The sequence below is a fragment of the Neoarius graeffei genome, chromosome 14 (genome assembly GCF_027579695.1).
Source record: "Neoarius graeffei isolate fNeoGra1 chromosome 14, fNeoGra1.pri, whole genome shotgun sequence".
Lineage (NCBI taxonomy): Eukaryota > Metazoa > Chordata > Actinopteri > Siluriformes > Ariidae > Neoarius > Neoarius graeffei.
The window spans coordinates 51,275,498-51,300,068 of record NC_083582.1 but is presented as its reverse complement, the minus strand read 5'-3'; the positions used below and the strand labels follow the sequence as shown (position 1 = coordinate 51,300,068).

Genomic DNA, 24,571 nt, shown 5'->3' with positions numbered 1-24,571 from the left:
AGCCCTTTTACTGTGTGTCTCAGATGGGAAGAGCTCTACTCTTTGGCCAGCACGCCCACAGAGAGCCATGTGTTTTTTGCTGAGCATTTCAGTGATGCTGTAAATGGACTGTACACGAGCCTCACCACCTCCTCCATCTGCAGTGCTGTCCCGTCAGGTACACTCTCATATCTCCAGCATCCATACTCTTCATTCCTCTAGTGTTTCCTGAGAGTTGCTGATTTGTGTGCATGTCTGCAGGCTGTCAGATAGAGTCCTTTCCTTGTGTACAGAAGACCCTGGAGACGATCAAAGAACTGCAAGGCAACTTTATGTGCTGGAAAGGATCGAAGGGAAACTTACCATACACCTCATTATGTCCATACTACAGGCAAGTGCAGTTCTTCTCCTTCACTAAAGGCTTGTACACATACTCCTCTCTCCATCTAAACAAATAGACAGCTTCAGAATTATTGGCACCCTTTCAAGGAATGGGCAAAAAATAATTAGTGAAATAAACATTACACAGAATGGTTGAATTTTTTTCAGCAACTGAAGCATCAAGTTCAAGCACTTTATTGTCATTGTTAAGGCACCACGAAATTTCTTTTGTGTTGGTCCCAAAGGTGCAACAAGTTAAGGTGCAAAATATTAAGACCAAAAAAAAAAAAACACTTAGTAAATACCTGAGAACTAAGAAGGGTGATAAGTAATAAATATGATCTATACAAAATGAACATAAATTCACTTAACAGAAACGATATGTGGGCGGCACGGTGGTGTAGTGGTTAGTGCTGTCGCCTCACAGCAAGAAGGTCCGGGTTCGAGCCCCGTGGCCGGCGAGGGTCTTTCTGTGCGGCGTTTGCATGTTCTCCCCGTGTCCGCGTGGGTTTCCTCCGGGTGCTCCGGTTTCCCCCACAGTCCAAAGACATGCAGGTTAGGTTAACTGGTGACTCTAAATTGACCGTAGGTGTGAATGTGAGTGTGAATGGTTGTCTGTGTCTATGTGTCAGCCCTGTGATGACCTGGTGACTTGTCCAGGGTGTACCCCGCCTTTCGCCCGTAGTCAGCTGGGATAGGCTCCAGCTTGCCTGTGACCCTGTAGAACAGGATAAAGCGGCTACAGATAATGAGATGAGATGAGAAACGATATGTAAATCAAGCAATATGTACTGGTTATGGATTGAATAGAATTTGCCTTTCTTCTGATAATCATTCTTATCTTCTCTCAAAAATGTTACCAAATTATTGACATTTCTAACATATAAAATAAATGTAAACACATTGCCAGAATTGAAAAATATTTCTTTTTTTTATTATTTATATTCCACTCAATTTCAGAAACTCTATTGCTTCCACGTATTGGTAAACACAAATAAAGACACACAGTTGTTGACCTGCACAAGTCAGGTAATAGATATGGGGGAAAAAATACTTACAAATAAAAATCTCACAAAACACAGTTGATGAAATAAAAAGGTCTGAATTGCAGAGGGCACTCAACATGCACACTATAAGATCCCAAAGACAATAAAGAAGCTTGAAATGTTCTCCATGGAGGAGTGAAGATCCATCCACATGTAGCTCAGACATCATTAGATGTTACAGGAAGCTGTTTGTCAAATATACATATCAAAATATCAATACTGAAATAAAAAAAATAATAATATTGTGTTGACATGAAACCATACTGTTTTTTAATAATTTTGTATGTTACAGATATACCAGTGCTTACAAGGCACTCCCTACAGTATGTCACAGAACAGTATGCTCAGGTATTTTACACAAAACAGACTGCTGGAGTATCTAATAAATGAATATATCCTGAATTGTAAATTATATATGTATACAAATATATTGTTTTCTTCTTCTCTCTGCTTAGATCCTTGTGATTCACAGCCATGTCAGAATGGTGGGACGTGTGTCTCTGAAGGGCGAGAGAAATACCGTTGCCAGTGTCCTCCAGGCTATGGAAGTGACCCCAACTGTGGTGAGCTACTCTTTCTATTGAGGTATTTCACCTGACGTCACAGGGTCACGTGACGCCCCGGTGTCCACCATTTTGGACGGCAAGCTAGCTAATGTCAACAACAGTAGCTAGTATGTTACTGTAGCAATATTTACGTTCAGTCATTTGGATGACTGTTAAAACCTTTCAGTCTCAAGTTTTTCCTTTACTGGATTTACTAGTTTACTGAGCTAGCGCGCGATGGCTCCCGGCTCGGCCGGAGAGCGCGCGATGGCTCCCGGCTCGGCCGGAGAGCGCGCGATGGCTCCCGGTCTGGCCGGAGAGCGCGCGATGGCTCCCGGCTCGGCCGGAGAGCGCGCGATGGCTCCCGGCTCGGCCGGAGAGCGCGCGATGGCTCCCGATTTGGCCAAGCGCGCTAGCTCAGTAAACTAGTAAATCCAGTAAAGGAAAAACTTGAGACTGAAAGGTTTTAACAGTCATCCAAATGACTGAACGTAAATATTGCTACAGTAACATACCAGCTACGATGTTGTTGACATTAGCTAGTGCTAACAGCTAGCTGCTAGTACACTACTACAACACAGACACCGACCCTAATAATACAGTTCTTAGTCATTGCCTGGTAACAGCAAATTTATAATGGGCCATGTCTCAACAGACTAAGAAGTTATTTCAATGACATTTAATAACATTTTGTTTATCCTGAGGACCGAAAGTAAATGAAAATGTGAACAAAGCTTAGCTGTAATCAGATGGCGACCACCGGCTCCAGGGATGACCCGCTGATGTAGGCATGTTACCCAGCCTGACACAAAATATTTGTAGGCATCCAAACTCTTATACGCTTTCAGATCAATACCTGTGTATGGCGATGGGTTTTTAACGACATAGGTATACAGATCATGTGGGCCGAAGTCAGGTAAAGACGAGGGCTTCGTGCACTTCCGTACGTCAGTGAACAATCCTGGTGGAAGCAGGTAAACGTCGGTCTCTAAGCCTGCTAACCTCAATTTTTGCAAATACCTCTCCCTCTGCTCGCCCTGTAAATGCCCTACGTCGCTGGATAGTGAAGGTGTTTTCTGCATCTCGCTCCTTTTTCTTTTATGTTTTTTGTTTGTCGCCTTCCTCGCATTCAAACTGATTCGAGCAGTGCCGTCCAAAATGGCAGCATCACATGACTTGGTCACGTGAGTGAAATACCTCAATATCCCACCGTGTAATGAATCACTCTCTGATTTACATTTAGTATTTGGCTCATTGGCTTAATTGTGCAGCCGTAGCTCTCAGGCTTGTCTGTACGCATGCATGTCCATTTGCATTTATTTAGGCAGGCAAGGTTTTTAGTTATTGTTGGGGTCAGATTCCAGGCTGGGTCATGGTTGACTGAAATATACTCCAATCCCTCTGAGGCGTTATGTGTCCATGATGAAAAAGGGCAGTCCAATTTTGCTCTAAGTGAAAAGCACAGACTACTCCATCTTTAAGTACTCCCACAACAGTCCCACAATTGTGCAATAATGCACAACAGACCCTGTGACTCTATCACATCATAACAAAGCCAAGAGACTGAGCCTGGTTCATTGTCCTGTACAAGTAATTCTCTTATTACCCGTATTATTACTCTTATTACCCGTACCCATATTGCGCTCTCTCTCTCTCTCTCTCTCTCTCTCTCTCACACACACACACACACACACACACACACACACACACTCTTTGTAAAGTCTGCTGAAGGGAGGATAATGTATCTTTGAATGAGAGACTAGAATAAATGGGCGTGAAGTAATGAGCATCACTGATAGAATCAGTCAACACTTTTCTCGGATCTAAGAATACACAATGGTGTGGTCAGTTAGGAAATGATGACACTCCTAGCCCTGTCCTGTCCACGACACATCAGAACGAGCTCAAAGACTCAGGTTTGATCACTTTATCTCCCCGCTAAAGATGTTTCATATTATCAGGATTACTGTTTATGCTCTTTTTTTTAAAGAGAGTGAAAGGAACAGATACAGCATCAGTGTATTTAATACTTAACAGTATATTGCATTCCTGATCTTAGATATGAAGGTAGGCAAATCAGGTGAAAAATCTAATTCAGTCTAAATTGCTTGAAAAACTCAGTGAATTCAGAATTGAATGCAGAACACCATACTTTTTACAGAATTAAAATATGTTTATCTATTCTTGAGATATTACAAATTAAAGATTGGGGAAAAAAAAGGCTTAATTTTTTAGAAAACTGCCGTAATATTATGTGTGAGGATAACATGGTCCAAAATTGGCCTCATTAACGGATGAGATCAAATGTTTTTTCTTAATAACTTTTCTATTTTTCAAGATATTTACATGGAAATTGGCAGGCACATGGATGGTTGTATACTGAATACAAAATTAGAAAAAATAGTAAAAACTAATTATGCAAATTAGTATTAATTAGGCTAATTAGGTTTTTAAAAAACGTTAAATTGGTACACTCAATAAAAAAGTAATAAAACATTATTTCTAATACCCTTTTTGCACTCTGTAGGCCTTTGTATTTCTCAAAAGTAGGGCCTACTAATGTTTATAGTAAAGAATGTAAATGATAGTAACAGCTTTCAAGGCGGCAGCACGGTGGTGTAGTGGTTAGCGCTGTCGCCTCACAGCAAGAAGGTCCGGGTTTGAGCCCCGTGGCCAGTGAGGGCTTTTCTGTGCGGAGTTTGCATGTTCTCCCCGTGTCCGCGTGGGTTTCCTCCGGGTGCTCTGGTTTTCTCCAAAGACATGCAGGTTAGGTTAACTGGTGACTCTAAATTGACCGTAGGTGTGAATGCGAGTGTGAATGGTTGTCTGTGTCTATGTGTCAGCCCTGTGATGACCTGGCGACTTGTCCAGGGTGTACCCCGCCTTTCGCCCGTAGTCAGCTGGGATAGGCTCCAGCTTGCCTGCGACCCTGTAGAACAGGATAAAGTGGCTAGAGATAATGAGATGAGATGAGCTTTCAAGGCGAACCTCAAAAAAACGGTGTGATCCACATCCAATAAACAATTGCAATTAATTGAATTGAAATTGACACTCGTGTTTCTGACTTCCTGTTTTTAAAATATATTTCTGACCACTAAGATCTCAGCATTTTTCATCAAAACAACTACAGGTATATTCTAAAATAGTTGTTTATTTACATGAATCAGTTTTGATTTGAAAAAATAAGTAGGTAAAGCTATGAAAACTCACTTCAAAGTCTCCCGTGAATCATAACATCAAAACTAGCTGATGGAAAATTTTGCTGAATACTTCATCAGAAACAGTGAGAGCTGGATAGCATCCCTATAAAAGTTATCTGATATTCACAAGTAATCCAGTCAGAAACCGATCAGAAGAGAGCCTGACCGCTTTCCCATGACTCAGAAAACACTGGCAGTTTCCCGACGTCCCGCGAGCAGAGAGTGTACTCTGTTGTACTGACTTCAACCTGCCGTTACTCCTAAAGTACTGAACAGATCGTGACAAGATAAATTTCTTTGGAAAGCAGAAATTATAAGTTTTTTAATGATAATATTCACAATAGAAAATATTCAAGAGTTAAGCAACGACAGATTTGGAAGCTTAATGAGCGTCTGCATGCAGAATTTTCACAGAATGACCAGCGAGCATCTGATATACCTAACAAAGGTTAAATAAAACACAGCATATTATATTGATCATGTGGCACCAATGTGGTTTTGTGCCCAGTATGTGACCCAAGGTCATGTCAGTCGATGCCTAAATAATATCTTCCTGTTTTCCAGCTCCTGTGCTGTCTTTGGACTGCTCTGTTGATGTCCTCTTCTTGGTTGAGAGCTCTACTAGCCTGACTCTAGAGGGGTTCCTGCGCTTCAAGTCCTTCCTGAAGCATTTTGTGCAGACAGTTCTGAGTTCAGACCCTCCTGTGAAGATTGGTCTGGCCCAGTATGGCAGCGATGTAAAGGTTGAAGCCAAGGTCGGGCAACACCGAAACCCAGTGAAGCTGCTCCAGAGTGTGGAGTCTCTCCAGTACCGGAAAGGAGAGGCTAAAACTGGAAATGCACTACGTTATGTCACACGGCATGGCTTCCAAAGCGCCCCAGTGTATGCTGATGTTCAAGATGACCTGCCTCGTGTGGTGGTGCTCATCACTGGCACTCCATCTACTGATGCTATAGTGGAGTCTGCTAAATATGCAAGAGACAGAGAGATCTTTATCATCGGTATGGGGCCTGACAGGATGAAGGCGGAAATCAACAACATCACAGGAAACCCTCAGCGCACCATCACTTACAGTATGCCTGACAGACTGAATGCAAAGATCCCAGAACTCAGAGCTAAGATCTGCAGTGTGGACAGCCAAGGTACTGACAGTCTGGGTTTTTTTTCCCCCTCAAATTCAGTCACCTTATGTGGGATGACTTCACTAACTGCTCCTTTAATGCAACCTTCCAATATCCATTCAGTAGTGTGCTGCCACTATTCAGGTCCACAACGATATAGGCTTTTTATACCATAATGCCATAATGCTTTCCTTCTGTTCTCTTTATCACAGTGCTTTTTTAACGACCCATTTGATGCCTTCCATGCTTTACTACAATCACGATGCCAGCTGCCACTGACTGAACCTTTGTCTGTTGCAGGGTGTTTCGGTCAGGCAGTGGACCTGGTCTTTGTTCTGGACGGCTCAGGAAGTGTGGGGAAGGACAATTTTGTTCACTTGCAGGAATTTGTGCGCAGAACTTCTGTGCAATTTGACATAAACCGTGACTTGACTCAGGTGGGGCTAGTGGTGTACAGTCGGTGGCCTGTCTCCGTCTTTGACCTGGACACTCATGCTTCAGGCTCTGCTTTGCTCAAAGCCATGGGAGAAGCATCCTATTTGGGTGGAAAGACCTCCACTGGCACAGCTCTGCTCCATGTGCACTCTCATAGCCTGACCATGGCCAAAGGGGCACGGCCAGGTGTCAACAAGGTCGTAGTCGTACTGACTGATGGCACAGGGGCTGAGGACGCAGCGGTGCCAGCTCAAAAGATCCGGGATGATGGTGTGTCCGTGTTTGTGATTGGGACTGGGGATATGCAGCGTGAGCATCTCCTGCGCATTGCTGGCTCCGAGGATCACATCATCACTGTGCCCTTCTATGAGGACCTGAAATACTTTGAGGATGTGCTGGTGCAGATGGTGTGTGCAGGTGAGGCACAGTAAAAAAAATTTTTTTTTTGTCATATTCATAGTTTTACAGTGATGTTAACATGTCACAAATAGCATCTATCAGTTTCGATGAGCGATCTAGCCTAGTGAGTGAGGTACACAGCCTGGTGCGAGAATGATCATTTATCATACCTGTTTGTATATGTAATTCATTTAAAAGGACCAGTCTTTTCCCCTCAAATAACTAGCTTTCTTTTTTAAGAGTGCTGAAAAAAGTGCTTTCTTTTTTTAAGAGTGCTTAGATATAGGGGAGAGTGGGGAGACTTCAGACAAGATTTAAGTTTTTGTAGTGTGTGTGAAATTCTTTGCAGGTTGCGTCACAGTCATACTACATTACAGCGTATTTACTATACCCTCTTACCACAACATTAGTTTCTCAGCTTGTCCCATATACTGGCCTTCAGGCTTCACTTTTTCTGTCATTATTTTTGAGGAGAGACATGGGACATTATGTTGGGAGACTTGGGACATAGTAGGGAGACATGGAATAAAAATAAAATACCTAGGCCTACATGTTTAATTTTTGTTTATTATCAAAACTTGTAACATATGAACTGTATGAACACAATGCTGGTACAGCGATAGAAAAATGTGAGTTTAATCAAAACCTGACGAGACAAATCAGCTCCATTCTCAAGAAGGAATGAAATAAGCTTCATCCTCATGTAGGTACACACCCACATTTTTAACAAACGTTTTTCAACAATTTTATATTTGCAAACCACAAGAAGTAACCTGATGAACTGTCCCAACTCTCCTCATCTGAGCTTTTTTTTTTTTGGGGGGGGGGGGGGGGGTATTTAAGGGTCCTTCTTCCCCCCCCCCAAAAAAAATTTAAATTAATAAATAATACTATATATATATATATATATATATATATATATATATATATATAGTAACTCTAGACTACATGCTTTAATTCCTAATGAACCCCAAATTCACCAGCGTACATTACACCGTGGGCGGCACAGTGGTGTAGTGGTTAGCACTGTCGCCTCACAGCAAGAAGGTCCGGGTTCGAGCCCCGTGGCCGACGAGGGCCTTTCTGTGCGGAGTTTGCATGTTCTCCCCGTGTCCGCGTGGGTTTCCTCCGGGTGCTCCGGTTTCCCCCACAGTCCAAAGACATGCAGGTTAGGTTAACTGGTGACTCTAAATTGAGCGTAGGTGTGAATGTGAGTGTGAATGGTTGTCTGTGTCTATGTGTCAGCCCTGTGATGACCTGGCGACTTGTCCAGGGTGTACCCCGCCTTTCGCCCGTAGTCAGCTGGGATAGGCTCCAGCTTGCCTGCGACCCTGTAGAAGGATAAAGCGGCTAGAGATAATGAGATGAGATGAGACAAACTGTCCCAAGTCTCCCTGCTCTCCCCTAATCATCTAATCGTGAAATGTTTCACGATATTAAAAAAACCCCAGCACATTATCAGCTATTAACAGACATCAACACTCGTTCTTAACCCAGTGCTATGAGTTGTAGTAGTCTCTAAGTTTTTTCACTTAGTTGTGACATCTTCATTTCTCTCTACAGATGTGAAGAAGCCAGTGAACCTGTGCAGGCCCAACCCCTGTATGAATGATGGTGTGTGTGTCCTACTGAACGGAAGCTATCGCTGTGAATGCCGGGGATGGGAGGGACCACACTGCGAGACACGTCCGTACTACCATGTCACAATTCATTTTGTTCCAGTTGACCAGCCTGACACTACAATTAAGTTATTACATGAAATTGAGTTGTACATGAAATGATGGCCGAGGAGGCACGTAGCACCGACTTGGCTATAAGCCATGTATGATAAGATTGAGTGGAATACAGTAACTGTTTTATTCTATCCACATTCACTGGATTTTGAGAAACAGCATTTTTTTGCTGCAAATTTTGATAAATAAAAACTTTATACAAAACGTCCCACAAAATCATTTCCGCTTAACAAACAGGCGAAATGACAGTAGCAATTTGTGAAAAATGCTATAATAATAATTCTTGAAAAATAAAAAAACTATGTTCTTACCATCAAATATTTTCATTCCATTTTTTCTATTTTTTTTTTTGTGGTTTCATTTTCGAGTAGAGTTTTTATTTCGTCCTCGGTTGGCTCAGCAAAACGCGCCGCCATTTTATTTTCCTGTACTCACGGTATATGAGCTGATAGCCTAGTAGTAGAGTAGCCCATCAGAGTGTGCGATTGCTCATATCCAGTGAATGTGGATAGAATAATATAAGCTCAGCTCTGGTTGATGGCAATCATCACTGATCCGTTACATGTTGTGTTTCTCTGCAGGAAGCAGGCAGCAGCCCTACAGAGGAGATCTCCCAAGACCTGCAGCACTGAGACGCCGCCACAGGAAGAACATTAGAGAGCTACAACAGCGTTACAGAGAACACCGCAGGAGACATGCTAGCTGATTACAGTCATAGGATGAACAGAGCTCTCTCTCTCACACACACAGAGGCAATTCCATTGGTACTTACTCATAGTTTGCTAAACATGAAAAAAAGGGAAAGACAAAGGTGAGGTGTGTCTTTTCACGTTCACACAGGCTTACTATAAGCTCTCTCCTACAGGAAACTGGAGATAATGGGGATCTCCAGACTCCCAGCAGGTCCAATTCAACACAGACTCTGTTATCATTACTAAACATATCATTACACTTACAGTGATGGAGTGGGAACAGCCAGCACTTCTTTTTTGGTGATTTTGAAGACCTGTCTTTATCAGTCCTATATAGAACTGCAGCTGTGAAAGCAACACATCATTACTGTGTTCAAAAGCCTTTGCTTCATTTCTTAAGATCCATTTCAAGCAAGTGTATACTGAATGAATGCCTTTTTAGTTCTGTTTATAGCCTTTAAATGTTTGATGTTCAGAAAACTTTTGTAACAAAGCCCCTGAGGGTCATTTTTATATATTTATTTTATATGCTTTAGGTGGTGATGTTTAGTTAAATGGATGCTTTGTGATGTATGTACAAATTAAACGTGTTCTGGTGCCATCTACTGGAGAAATTCTTATGAAAATTGTCATCAATATCAACAACTTTAATATCACATGAGAATATGGCATTCGGATATGATCATGTAAAAGCTGGAACTGATTCAGAACTGATTTTTATTGGAATAAAAAAAAAGTGCACGTTTTACCTAGTATACAGCCAAATGAATCCAAACCGCTCTGTATAAATGTATTTACATCTAAACTACCAGCATACATGAATTTAAGCTATAGTCTAGACTGCACCACATTGTTAACTATATGAGAGACTCTGCTTTCTTCTTTTCTGAGCTGTATCAAAAAAACATGCCTTTCCAAAATCTACTCTTCATTGTTATAAAATACACATTTTAAAATATTTTATATAATATGCAAAATATGGAATCCCTCCCTTTTCATTAAAAAAATATTTAAATACATTGATTCAACAGTGTCCAGTGGCATGTTGTTGGGTTAATGCAGGGGCCAGCAGGGTTGCCTCTGATAAGCTGCCTGTGGTAAGCAGTACTGTCACAGTCTTTCACTGGAGGAGAAGTGGGAATAGGAAGTAGCGAGTAAGGGCTGAGGAGTAAAGAGTACATAGTCAGAAAAGGTTGCTTTCCCTTCCTGGAAAAGCCCTGGCCAAAGTAGACCTGGAAGCCTGCGTAGGCTTCGCCTTGTTGCGGGTTGTCGTCATTGTCATGTTGCTTTTGTTCTCTTCATTTCTGTGCTTAGTTTGTCGATTTTTTCTCCCATTCCTGTGCAGAAAGAGAGTTTATGTGTTAACTAGGTCTGCTTCAACCAAAGTCAAATATTAATGGCCTGCAAAGGAAAATAAATCCAACAATATATGGGAACAGTGGGGAATAAACATAACTCACAATTAGATTATTTCATTACTCTTAAGAGCCTGTGGTATGAAGTTTGGAGTGACTAATCATCCTTTCTTGCAGATGAATTACGAAGGACGCAGCTCAACGTAGCCAAGTCAAAGGCGCCGCTGGCAGTCGCCACACTACTCATGTCTGACCACAACTCAGATATTCACACCTACGGGCAATTTTAGAGTAGCCAGTTAACCTAACCAGGTGGCACGGTGGTGTAGTGGTTAGCGCTGTCGCCTCACAGCAAGAAGGTCCTGGGTTCGAGGGCCTTTCTGTGTGGAGTTTGCATGTTCTCCCCGTGTCTGCGTGGGTTTCCTCCGGGTGCTCCGGTTTCCCCCACAGTCCAAAGACATGCAGGTTAGGTTAACTGGTGGCTCTAAATTGACCGTAGGTGTGAATGTGAGTGGTTGTCTGTGTCTATGTGTCAGCCCTGTGATGACCTGGCGACTTGTCCAGGGTGTACCCCGCCTTTCGCCCGTAGTCAGCTGGGATAGGCTCCAGCTTGCCTGCGACCCTGTAGAAGGATAAAGCGGCTACAGATAATGAGATGAGATGAGTTAACCTAACCTTCATGTCTTTGAACTGTGGGGGAAACTGGAGCACCCGGAGGAAACCCATGGAGACACGGGGAGAACATGCAAACTCCACACAGAAAGGCCCCATCGACCGCTGGGCTCGAACCCAGAACCTTCTTGCTGTGAGGCGACAGTACTAACCACTACACCACCATGCCGCCCCAATACACAGTATAATATATATATAATACATGCTATTAGTGTATAACGCTTCAGACACATGCATAAAACTTGCCATGGGCATGTAGTGCATGATATTAGTAACAAGCCAGTGCCAACAGTTTTGGCTACATGCCTCAAGACATGTTTCTAGCAAACAAACAATTAAAAAAAGCAACAAAATAGCACGTCAGTGCCAACATAGCAGTCCAGTTTCAGGAGATGACTTCAGTCTGACAAATGTATAAATGCAAATACACCTGAAACCTGCAACCCACAGATCACCACACACTATATGTGTCTTTCCTGACATCAGGTCTGCGATTTTCACTTCCTGCTACTTTTGGAGAATTCAGTATGTGAAAGTGACTTTAAACATGCAGGAGTCAAAACAGAGGTGACATATGGACTTCACTGTGTTTCAGACTGACTCAGAACATTTTTGCTTGAAAATCACAGGCTCAAAATCATACTTATTTAAAGTGTCTTACCTTGGCTTTCTGCAGTACGTTTCCTTTGCTGGGTGCCATGATTGATAGGGGCCTGTTTTTCAGGGCCGTTGCCGAGTTAACAGGTGAGGAGTCGCTGTTGTTGACAGGAACGGAGGGGGCAGGTTGGGTGAGCTTAGGCTGAAAAATAAGGTTAATACATTAGCATCTGGTAAAGTAAGCATTTCATATATATATATATTTTATCCACATTCATTGGATATGAGCAGTTGTGTGCTCTGATGGGCTACTCGACTATTAGGCTATCAGCTCATATACCGTGAGTAGAGAAAATTTATTTGTACAGCGCTTTTAACAATAAACATTGTTAAACATAAAATCAAAATGGCGGAGTGTTTTGCTGAACCAACCAAGGATGAAATAAAAACTCTACTTGAAAACAAAACCCCCAAAAATACAAAAAAAAAAAAGCAACAAAATATGGAATAAAAGTGTTTGGTGGTAAGGACGTATCTTTTTTATTTTTCAAGAATTATTATTATTATAGCATTTTTCACAAATTGCTACGGTCATTTCACCGGTTTGTTCACATTCTAAGCGGAAATGATTTTGCTGGACATTTTGTATAAAGCTTTTATTTATCGTTTTTGCAAAGAATGCTTTGTTTCTCAAAGTCCAGTGAATGTGGATCGAATAAAACACTTATTCCACTCAATCAAGTCATCCATTGCTTATAGCCAACTCGGCACAACGCTCCTCGTCGGCTATCAGCTCATGTATGACTTGATTTCGTAGAATTTGGTGCACCCAGAATTTGGTGCACAAGTTTTAATTTTCTTTGGGTTTTCTGAAATCAACATGGTCAAAATTATACATACAGGGTCAAAAATATACATACAGCAGGTTTGGTCAAGATTCACCTTGACCAAACATTTTTGCTTACCATGAATAAGCTTCTGGCAGAATTCTGGTTGGATATTTCACGACTCTTCATGGTAGAATTGGTAGAGTTCAATTAAATTTGTTTTTGTTTTTTCTTTACATGGACTCGACTTATAAGCACAGTCCATATATTTTCAATAGGGTTGAAGTCAGAACTTGTTTTAAGCTTAATGCTTTATCCTCCCCAAGCAGCTCTGATGCATGTTTGGATTCATTGTCCTGTTGTAACTCCCAAGTCCCAAGTCATGTTCAAGTTTCTGATGGTTTATGTTGAAGAATTCTGAGGTAGTCCTCCTTCTTCATTATTCCATCCACTTTGTGCAATGAACCAGTTCCACTGGCAGCAAAACAGCCCCAGAGCATGATGATCCTACCACCACTACCAGCTGGTACAGTGTCCCTCTGTACATGGTGGTCATTGTGGCCAAACAACTCAATCTTTGTCTCATCTGACCATACAGCTATCCTCCAGAAGGCTCTTTCTTTGTCCGTGTGGTCAGCTTCAAACTTAAGTTTGAAGGGGTCAATTTTGGAGCAGGGGGTTATTTCTTGGATAGCAGCCTCTTAGTCCATGGTGATCTGAACTGTAGACAGTGATCCATCAGCTTCCAGTTCATGGCAGGGCTGTGCCATGGTGGTTCCCAGGTTGCTCCTGAGCATCCAAACCAATTTCCTTTCAGCTGAGGGTAACAGTTTGGGCTTTCTTGAAGCAAAGTGGCTTGGCAAAGTGACTACATCTCACAATAACTTGGATACAATTGTTTGAACTGATCTTGGAATTTGCAGTTATTTAGAAATGGCTCTAAGAAACATTCTGGAGTTGTGTATATCTGCAATCCTCTTTCTCAGACCTGCACTGAGCTACTTGGACTTTCCCATTACTGTGTGTTGGTCAATCCAATGAGTGCTGTAAACAAACCCTTTTTATGAAGGCACAGAGAAGCTACCAGCTGTAGTCAATCATGATCACTAACAGGAAGTTAAGAGGCCTTAGCAAGATAAGAAACATTTTGGAAGTTTCAGCACCTCTGAATTAATAATCTAAATGAGCATATGTCAATTTTTGACCCTGTGTTGATTTCAGAAAACCCAAAGAAAATTAAAACTTGTGCATCAAATTCTAGTGTTTTTTTTTAATTAAAGATGTATGCTGTACAATTATTCTGCCACAAAAAAAGAACAGTTCAAAGAAATTACTGAAAGCCCAAATATTGCCATGACATTCATATCCAAGATGACATTCATGTCACTGTATGTAAACTTCTGACCACAACTACACACACACAAGATTAATTAGATCAATTGTATATTGGTGGGATTGCTGAGTATGGTTTCCACTTTGAGTAATCAGTAAGGAAGTAATGTTATCATTTTAATAATTCATATCATTCAGCCTCCATGTGTCAGTATTCAGTATAGCGAATCTCCAGAATTACACCATGAAGGTAAGCACACTAACCACTGGCAAATCCAGTAGGCTGCTGTCCACTGTGGTGCCCAGAGTAAAGGGTCCAGCTTCCACCTTCCTCAAGCTCTCCTTCACCTCCACCAGCCTGAGCTCCACCTCCACTCTCCTTTGTTCTGCCTCCCGACACGCCTCCTCCTTCTGCTTCAGACATGCCTCCAGAGTAGCTTGTTTAGAAGCATCTGTACAAGGCAAGGGAATAAGATAAAAATATAAATTACTCACTGAATATTTTTACTAATAATATGGCATGTTATAGTGTCATAATTTGTCAGAATTTGCACACACTTTTAAATCACACATACAGAGCCTGTTGCCATGTATTATTGAGGTGTTGAAAAAGACCTTTTTACACTAGAGGGCGCCGATTTACCTTGACATGAACTCAGCTCCTCTTTTACTTCCCGTCTCTCCTTTCTCAGTGAGGCCAAAATGGTCTTGACCTCCTCCCTCTCTCGCTCCAGCCGGTCTTTCTCATCTGTGAAACGTAGCACATCAGCCTCTGTTCGGTTCTTCCCTAGCTTCACCTCAATTGACCCTGAGCACACTACACAGAACAGAATGTGGAGGAGAGTTCAGCTTTGTCCAAGATCAGATCATTTAGATACTGAAAGCAAATTCTTGGAGTGAATAACCTGAAAATGGAACAACAGCATTAAGTAAAAGAAATGTGTATGAAACTAATGTAGCCTGGGTTCTTACCTGCTACAGATGGCTTCAGTCTGTCAAGGACCCTATCAGCACTTGCAGCCCTTACTCTTGAGGTTGGGGAACTGTGTGGTGTGTGTGAAGGTGTAAGGAGCTGACTATGTATCTGGCTGTGAGGTGAAGGTAAGGCTGAACCCTTCTTCTGTCCTTCCTTATTCAGGAGGCTGACCTTCTGGGACTGGGGTTGGTGTTGCTGGGTCTGTGGTTGCGGTTGAAGAGGAGGACTTGTGGAAGTGTTGTTGTCCGCATCCAATCTTGGGGGAATGGGTGGAGGATCAGGATGTTCCTTGGGTGTAGGTAACAAGGCTTCATACTCAGGCTCTGCAGATACACCTTCCTAAGAATGGGAGAGACATTAAGTTTTTAGAAATGCAGGCCAAACCCAGTGTTATGCTTCATAATGAATAGATGCAATGAATGGATGCCATGTTCTATCTAAATCCAACTGACTTAACTACATAGCTTAGCTATATTTTTATTTTATTTTTATACAGCTTACTGGGTCAGATCAGAGACAAGAGAAAGGTGTGTTCTGTTAGCCCTTACCTCACTGCCAGGGTCATGTTGCTTATTACTTGGAGTTGGGGCAGGATTGAGCTCGGGCTTTGTTTTAGGGGTTGAATGGGGGCACACTTGGCCTGAACTTGTGTGGAGGAAGGAGCGGACAGGAAGCAGATCCAGATATACCCTATCCTTCCCATCTTGTTCCGGATTTATCACTACCTCACTGTTGCCATCTTGACTCTCCTGTATGGAAAGAACAGATGAATGCACAGACAATGCCTCATGAAAACAACACTACTTCATGCACATGGTTACATGGGTGCCCAGGGCTGGGGGGCTGGTGAGTAGTTGCCATCTCTGAAATAATCTAACCCAATTTTGCATCTATGAGCTCAAATTGTCTCTGAGAACTTTACAGTTACTCCAATACCATTCATGCGGACGTATGTATATTCTTTAAAAATTATCCTTAAAAATTTCTCATATTTTTAACCTTTGGAAAAACTCTTAATGTTTTTTATATATAGAAAACCCACCAGAGGGTTCCATTTCAGAAAACGTTCCAAGTGAAATCCCTTACAGGCTACAACTGTTAACTATGCACAGTCCCCCATTACTTACTCCAAGCAGACACACAACTGATCATCTGAAAACAATGAAAGCACAATCCTGACACAACAGTCTCTGGCAAACAGTGCACTGTAAAAAAAGAATAGTCGAGAATACTTGAAATTTCAAGGCAACCGTCTGCATTAAGAATTTTATGTTTTGCCAACGATGTATGCCCATGATAATCCAAACTATGATAACACTGTTATCTTTATTAAGAATTCTTAATTAAGTCAATTTTCAATTCCTCATTCTGCCAACATAGATTTCTCTTTTTGCTGAACAGTGGCATTCACAGTAGTACAAAAAGGCAATTGAGGTTATCACAATTTTTTTGGGGGCTTTTTTTACCTTTATTTGGATAGGACAGTGTAGAGACAGGAAATGAGCGGGAGAGAGAGACGGGGAGGGATATGACCTCAGGTCGGAATCAAACCCAGGTCCCCAGATTTATGGTATGGCGCCTTATCCACCTGAGCCATGACAACATGAACTTCAACTGGAGAGAGAACCACATTGCCCAGCCCTTGCATTTGGCAGAGGAAACCCCGTGTCTTGGTCATTAAGAGCATGCGCTGAATAAACACCTGTGGCAATTATGTATTTTCAATTCAGATTATTCACTATTGCATATTTACACATCATTGAGGTGCACCCTATCAGTTTGATGTGGATTTTTCTGTTCGTTAATAATTATTCATATTTTCTTGTCCATTCAATTGTGAATATGGAATTACTTGAACAAAGCGTAATTCTATTTTTTAGAATTATCCACATCAAGAAAAATCCACATCAAACTGATAGGGTGCACCTCAATGATGTGTAAATATACAATAGTGAATAATCTGAATTGAAAATACATAATTGTCACAGGTGTTTATTCAGAGCATGCTCTGAATGACCAAGACACATGGTTTCCTCTCCCAAATGCAAGGGCTGGGCAATGTGGTTCTCTCTCGGTTGAAGTTCATGTTGTCGTGGCTCAGGTGGATAAGGCGCCATACCATAAATCTGGGGCCCTGGGTTTGGTTCTGACCTGAGGTCATTTCCTGATATCTCTCTCCTGCTCATTTCCTGTCTCTACACTGTCCTATTGAAATAAAGGTAAAATAAGCCCAAAAAAAAGTTTGTGATAACCTCAATTGCCTTTTTGTACTACTGTGAATGCCACTGTTCAGCAAAAAGAGAAATCTATGTTGGCAGAATGAGGAATTGAAAATTGACTTAATTAAGAATTCTTAATAAAGATAAGTGTTATCATAGTTTGGATTATCATGGGCACATCGTTGGCAAAACATAAAATTATTAATGCAGACTGTTGCCTTGAAATTTCAAGTATTCTCAACTATTCTTTTTTACAGTGTGTGGGCATTTCTGCACTTTTCGATGCTACTTAGGCAGAACAAATGCTCAGAATAGGCATCACTGCTGATTGGTATGTCTAAGGCCAAGTTTACATTAGACCATATCTGTCTCGTTTTCTTCGCGGATGCACTGTCCGTTTACATTAAACCGCCTGGAAACGCCGGGAAACGGGAATCCGCCAGGGTCCACGTATTCAATCCAGATCGTGTCAGCTCCGGTGCTGTGTAAACATTGAGAATACGAAGATACGCGGATACGCTGTGCTGAGCTCTAGCTGGCGTCGTCACTGGACAACGTCACTGTGACATCCACCTTCCTGATTCGCTGGCGTTGGTCATGTGACGCGACTGCTGAAAAACGGCGCGGACTTCCGCCTTGTATCACCTTTCATTAAAGAGTATAAAAGTATGAAAATACTGCAAATACTGATGCAAATACTGCCCATTGTGTAGTTATGATTGTCTTTAGGCTTGCCATCCTTCCACTTGCAAGTGGTAAGTGATATGCGCTGAGATCACACAGCGGCTCAGTCCCGAATCACAGCTTGTGCACTACACTCGCGTGCTCTGTGAGCTGCGCAGGGCCGGAGTGCGCACCCTCCAGAGGGCACTCGCTGTTCAGGGCGGAGTGATTTGGAGCGCAGGATGCCTGCGGAGCCGAGCGTATCCGTGTATTGGTATTGCTGTGTGCACGCAAATCGTGTATTGGTGTTGCTGTGTGCACACTAATCGTTTTAAAAACGTTAATCTGATGATCCGCTGATACGGTCTAATGTAAACATGGGCTAACACCAATAGGCATCACTGCTGATTGGTATGTCTAACACCAAAACAGTATTGCTCACCTCTTGTTCATTCTCTGTGGAGGCCACATCATCGTATATGTCATCAGAGCCATTGTTGTTTGTTGGGAGACTTTCGGTGTACATGTTTTGCTCTGAATATCTCCTCTGCATTAGGCTAAAGAATAGCCAAAAAGATCCACAATGAACCACATGCACACGCGCACACACGCACTGTTTGCATGTTTGCTGGCAAATAAACAAAACAAAAAAAACCACTCTACTCACTACATGGAGGTCTTGGCTGCATTGACTATACTGGATATCCTCTCAGAGTTTACATAGTCATATGTGAGGTCCTCTGGGTCAGTTTTGGTTCCTGTTTGTGAGAGTAAGAGTCCTAACCAATGGCCCATGTCAGCAGATGATTTAGCCTTGAAGATGTGACAGAAAAGAAATTATGCAAACATACTGTACAGTATTGTATAATCATGTCATTAAAATGTTACTGTTTTCTTTTACTTTACTAAAAATGTAGACATACAATAAATTCTGGAATGTGAGCAGGAAATAAGTTGTTTATCTGTCTACTGAGAGTATTTCATCACAGTGGCTTAATAACCATCTTTATGTACTGTACATAAAATCCAAAATATATATATCACACCCACATTCGTTTTTTTTTTTCAGTTTTAAAATACAACAATCAGTTTGGAGCCTGGGCGAGAGACCAGCCCCATCAGTTCCCAAAAGCATGAGTAAAATGCTGGCTTGCTGAAGTTTATATTGCAGCAGTGTTCGGCTTTCTAATATGGAGCCTGGAAGCACTACACCATCACGATAGCATGATGATTGCTAATTTGTGGTTTCTGAAGTGGCCTACACCCTCTGCATTGCTAGACAGGGTTGTAGTGTGTGGTGTGGGGTATGTGTGATAACTTGGATGTAAGAGAGAATGGCAGAGATGTGTGAGATTGGGGGAAACCAGGCTATTGTAAGCTTTTCTTCAGGCTGCCATATTGTCGCACACTGTGATTGTTTTTAATGACCCAACTAAGTAAGAGATTAAAATCACCTCCAGGATAGCAAGCTCCTCTCCATCCATTTGTATGCGAAATGAGTAGAGGTGTTCTGGGCTAGGGTCAGGTAGCACCATACACCCCTCCAGAGGCACAGGCTGCTGGGCAACCTTAGACTTTCCCTTATCCTGGTAGAACCAAAGCTTACCATTCTTTATCATACACCAGCGTGTCCGCCAGTGGCTGTTCACAAAGACGTTCAGATAGCCTGTTACAAAGAAGAAGGTGGAGATGTTAATTTATTGAGAGTTTTACCCGACATTTATAAATATTGATACTGAAAGAACATCTGCAGCATGTCTGCACTAATCTACCTGATGTCTCCACACACTTCTCAGGACCCTCTAAAAATGAAATCTTCTTTTTCCCAATGTTCATCAGATTACTTAGCTTCAGGCCAGGACCACTTTTCTTCTTAACTAAACGGAAATTAAATATTAGCATTTAATGAGAACAATAACCCCCTGCAATTAGTAGTTGAGGGACATGGAAGAAATCTCACCATCTTTAGTCTCAAGGTTCTCAACATGGCTGTCTGTGCTGCTGCCACTCTCTGACGCCATGGAGTACCTCTCACTAAGATCAGTCTGTGGAGGGACAGTTAACACTTTCACTATATTATTCACTCTACTCTAGCCAATTATTTACGGAGTAGTTTAAAGATAGCTACCGACTAGTGGCCTAGTGGTAGCGTGTCCGCCTCTCGATTGGGAGATTGTGAGTTCTATTCACGGTCGGGTCATACCAAAGACCATCATAAAAATGGTACCTACTATTGTCTGGTAAGGCACGCTGCAATACAGATGTGCATGGGGAGTCAAACTCTCGTGGTTACCAGAGGACTAGCCCCCCACTGTAACCCTAGCTATGTAATAGGCGAGAGGCCGAGGGCTATGGAAACGGAGATCGGCGCCGCCCGATGCGCCACCATACAGGTTGGGCCTGGTTAGTACTTGAGTGGGAGACTGCCTAGGAATACCAGGTACTGTAAGCGGCGTGGGAAGGACTTTGATTTGATTTTGATTTGATTAAAGATAGCTAATCAACCTAAATTGTGTCTATAAATTGTGGGGCGATAACAAGAAACAATTAGAATTTTGAAGACCCATTTTGAGGTGCAATTAATGCTTTAGAGTAAAGGAATGCAAAGAAAAAAGAAGGTTTTTCAAGCAAAATTCTTTGGAGAAACATTAACACTTGAGGAATCATTTCTAGGAGTGTAAGATCAATCACTGACAAATTTTGGGGTTTAAAACATGGCTGTTTAGTCCTGTGTAATTGTCCTGTAGCTCTTGATTAAGGTCCTTTGTTGGACATTTGTTGAATCAATAAGTATACATTTTATTTTTACAGGTTCCACCTGAAACCTTTTCTGAAAGTGTTTTTTATTGAACCTTATGTCGTAAGGGGGCGGCACGGTGGTGTAGTGGTTAGTGCTGTCGCCTCACAACAAGAAGGTCCAGGTTCAAGCCCCGTGGCCGGCGAGGGCCTTTCTGTGCAGAGTTTGCATGTTCTCCCCGTGTCCGCGTGGGTTTCCTCCGGGTGCTCCGGTTTCCCCCACAGTCCAAAGACATGCAGGTTAGGTTAACTGGTGACTCTAAATTGACCGTAGGTGTGAATGTGAGTGTGAATGGTTGTCTGTGTCTATGTGTCAGCCCTGTGATGACCTGGCGACTTGTCCAGGGTGTACCCCGCCTTTCGCCCGTAGTCAGCTGGGATAGGCTCCAGCTTGCCTGCGACCCTGTAGAACAGGATAAAGCAGCTACAGATGATGAGATTTATGTTGTAAGGTTCTGCGCTGAAAATTTAATGGGACAAACCCAAGAACATTTAATATGATAGATGCAACTTTTTATGAAACTATATGTAAAACAGTTTTTATGTTCCATTCTGTTCAGTGTATACCTTAGTACAGTTGAGTCTTGGCGAATCAGAGACATCAGGGCCCTCGGTAGATTTTGGACTGATCTCCTGGATGACCTACAGTAAACAACAATACAACAAGTAAATCACGACTGTCCAGTCAGCGTGAGAAGGATTTAATGCATTCTTTACTCAAAGCTGAGAATATCTGCAGCCTTGCCTTCAGCCACTGTTCAGCCTGCTCTTTGCTCTGTAGGCCCAGCACGATGGCCTCACCGCCCTGGGGGATGATCTTCAGCCTGTGCTCTTTCCTCTTAGGTTGCTTTTCTTTGTAGATGACGCTGCAGCCCACCAGACTGACGTCCAGCAGTGGGGTCTGGTCTTTTGAGCTCTTGTAGCACTGTATATACAAATAAAGACATGGAACCTATTACTATCTATGATAAGGAACTACTGTACAGTAAGCTGTATAGCTGCATAGCATAAAGAAATGTAGGTTTATATTCCTCCATTGCATACATGCTGTATTTGGTTATGCCATCTGATACTGGGCAGTAGGAGCATTATGTAAATCAGCCTGTACTTAGGAACTGTGTGTGACTAACTAATGACCAAGGTTACATACAAGGAGACGATTTTCTCGGATGACACACAGTTGTTTGGCCCACTGGCCCAGCCACTTCTTTCTCCAGAGGAAAGCACAAATCCTTGCATCCTTCATTAGCTCAATGGATGCCTCTGGGGATGGCCACTGGTGCTGCGCTGCAGACTTGCCCTTCGGCACTTCCTCCTCATCATAGGACTCATAGGAGCTGCTCACTGCATCACCATCATCTGAAGAAAGAAAGCTCAATTACTGTAAGTTAGTCATGGCTCAATAAGGATAGAGTGCAAATGAAAAAGAACTTGGGGTTGGGTGGAAGTTGAGAGTCAGAATCCAGATTTTGATTAATGTTAAGCATTTCCAAGCAGATTTTATTATTTTACTGGAAACATATCATAGGTAGTGTTGCTGCCTGACAGCTTCAGGGCATGCAGTTTGAGCTTAAGCTTGGATTACTGTCAGAGTTGTACATGCTCTCCTTCTGTCTGTGTGGGTTTCATTCGGGTTCTCCAATTTCCTCCCACTTCCCAAAATCACACTGACTGGCTATGATAAATTGTCCCTAGGTGTGAATGAGTGTGTAAATATGTGTGCATGGTGCCTTCCCATACAAAAAATAAGTTTATTCAAGTGTGCTTCTAGTATACGTCTTTTAAACTAAAAATAAGAGAGTATGCTTTCAGTTTACTTTTTATTTACTTATCAGAGATATACTTAATAAAGTTATACATAAGTATACATGGCTTATACTGAAAAGTATATAGAAAAGTCTAAGTATATTAAGCTTATGCTTAAACTTTTGATCAGGATATACTTAACAAAAGTGTAATAAAGTATTAAAATATTTGTGCCTTATGTTTAAGTGTACTTGCCCTGTAGTTGTGCTTATCCTTTTGATAGTTGCCTATAAAATACTTCTTTTTCACGCATATTGGCTTCTTTGTGATACACGGCAGCATGTTTTGAATCCCATCTTTTAAACCTACATGTATCATAAGTTTGTGGTCAGCTCTGGGGTGGAATACTAATACTATATTTCCAATATATATTATTAAAGTATACTTTTATAAACTAAAAAGTGGGCTAGAAGTGTGTAACGAGTAAACTCATAGTATATTTCCAGTATACTACAAAGTGTACTTTAGTAAACTAAAACGTGGACTAGAAGTATAAAACGAGTAAACTCATAGCATATTTCCAGTATACTATGAAGTATGCTTTTGTAAACTAAAACGTGGACTACAAGTATAGAACTACGGTAGTAAACTATTAGTATATAAGTTTACTTGTGGTATACTCGCAGTACAAAATAAAAAATACTAGCTGTATACTCAAAGTTTACTTCTCTTAGACTTAAAGTGTTTAGATATGATATGATTTAGAAACTATGTAAATCAGTGGAGAGAACAGACTTAAGAAAAAATCCTTTATTTTGTCTCTCCATCTAACAGTTAGAATGGTTATTAAAATGCCTCTTATAAAGAGGCATTAACCACATTTCCTTCTTTCTTCTTAAGACATTCTCACAACTTAGCCAGGGAACTCCATCTATCATCACAATCTCCTTCAATGTTGAATAACACAGCTGCTGGATAAGGTGGTCAAACATTTGCTAAAGATGTAAATCATTCACTGGTCAGGGTGCACGATCTACCCTAGGCCTTGCTTCAGCTGGACCCCAATTCTTAGGCTCATGGTTAATGTTCTGTCACTGTGTGTCCAGTGCCAGAAGACCCATTGCAGAGAAACAAAGAGTATCACTGTTCTGCACTCCTCAATCACAGGGTCCTCTGTGTTATGGCCATGTTCAGAGAAAAGAAACCGTCCAGAAATCTGTGGCCCAAATTTGGGAATCGTAGCTCTCAATTACATTAAGTAAAATTTCATGGCAGCAGCGAGTGAGCTAAATCAGGATGCTGAATGAACAGTGTGTTCCCAAAAACCAGGAATGGCTGCAAGGACTGCAAAAACTAAAGGTCATATACTGGTCTACAAAACCAAGATTTTTTAGACAAAAACATTTTCATGTTATATTAATATATTGTAATGTACTGTATGTAAATATGTGAATTACATGTAATGTAAATATTAATGTAAATTTAAATATTTAATGTAAAATTGATGGATTGAAAAAGAAAAAGTAAGTGACGGTCTATTATCAATAATAAGAAGACGGAGTCATCTATATCCCCTGCCCTATATACCAACCATATACCAAGTTTCAAGATATTATTTGTCACATCTTTCAAGTTCTGCTGCAGGAAACCAACCCTACCTCTTTACACTGACCTCAGCAGCCCATGGCATAAACCCACCGGACCTTTGGTCCAGGTGAAGTAAAAATTAAAATTTCTCACATTTCTTAGTATCAAAAGGCACATATACATTACTTTATCAACACATAGACCAACTTTCAAGACCACACCACTCATAGTTTTCAAGTTCTGCTCCGGAAACAAAACCTACCCCTAAG

At 41.6% G+C, this 24,571-nt stretch overlaps 2 protein-coding genes across 2 annotated transcripts in view; one reads left to right on the top strand and one right to left on the bottom strand.

The window, feature by feature from the left end:
- vwa2 (von Willebrand factor A domain containing 2) overlaps nt 1-10,503 on the top strand; it is a 46,171-nt gene extending 35,668 nt beyond the window's left edge. The window contains exons 7-14 of the mRNA XM_060939928.1: nt 24-157; nt 241-370; nt 1,699-1,754; nt 1,862-1,969; nt 5,716-6,294; nt 6,574-7,125; nt 8,671-8,793; nt 9,422-10,503. Of these exons, the coding sequence (XP_060795911.1) occupies nt 24-157; nt 241-370; nt 1,699-1,754; nt 1,862-1,969; nt 5,716-6,294; nt 6,574-7,125; nt 8,671-8,793; nt 9,422-9,546 (1,807 nt within the window). The 3' untranslated portion in view covers nt 9,547-10,503. The remainder of the gene's footprint in view (nt 1-23; nt 158-240; nt 371-1,698; nt 1,755-1,861; nt 1,970-5,715; nt 6,295-6,573; nt 7,126-8,670; nt 8,794-9,421) is intronic.
- afap1l2 (actin filament associated protein 1-like 2) overlaps nt 10,233-24,571 on the bottom strand; it is a 56,946-nt gene continuing 42,607 nt past the window's right edge. The window contains exons 6-19 of the mRNA XM_060939927.1: nt 22,120-22,328; nt 21,715-21,894; nt 21,537-21,611; nt 20,134-20,218; nt 19,946-20,050; nt 19,628-19,839; nt 18,841-18,986; nt 18,616-18,730; nt 15,840-16,040; nt 15,288-15,630; nt 14,959-15,132; nt 14,580-14,767; nt 12,221-12,358; nt 10,233-10,869 (exon numbers count right to left, since the gene is read on the bottom strand). Coding sequence (XP_060795910.1) covers nt 10,843-10,869; nt 12,221-12,358; nt 14,580-14,767; nt 14,959-15,132; nt 15,288-15,630; nt 15,840-16,040; nt 18,616-18,730; nt 18,841-18,986; nt 19,628-19,839; nt 19,946-20,050; nt 20,134-20,218; nt 21,537-21,611; nt 21,715-21,894; nt 22,120-22,328 — 2,198 coding nt within the window. The 3' untranslated portion in view covers nt 10,233-10,842. The remainder of the gene's footprint in view (nt 10,870-12,220; nt 12,359-14,579; nt 14,768-14,958; nt 15,133-15,287; nt 15,631-15,839; nt 16,041-18,615; nt 18,731-18,840; nt 18,987-19,627; nt 19,840-19,945; nt 20,051-20,133; nt 20,219-21,536; nt 21,612-21,714; nt 21,895-22,119; nt 22,329-24,571) is intronic.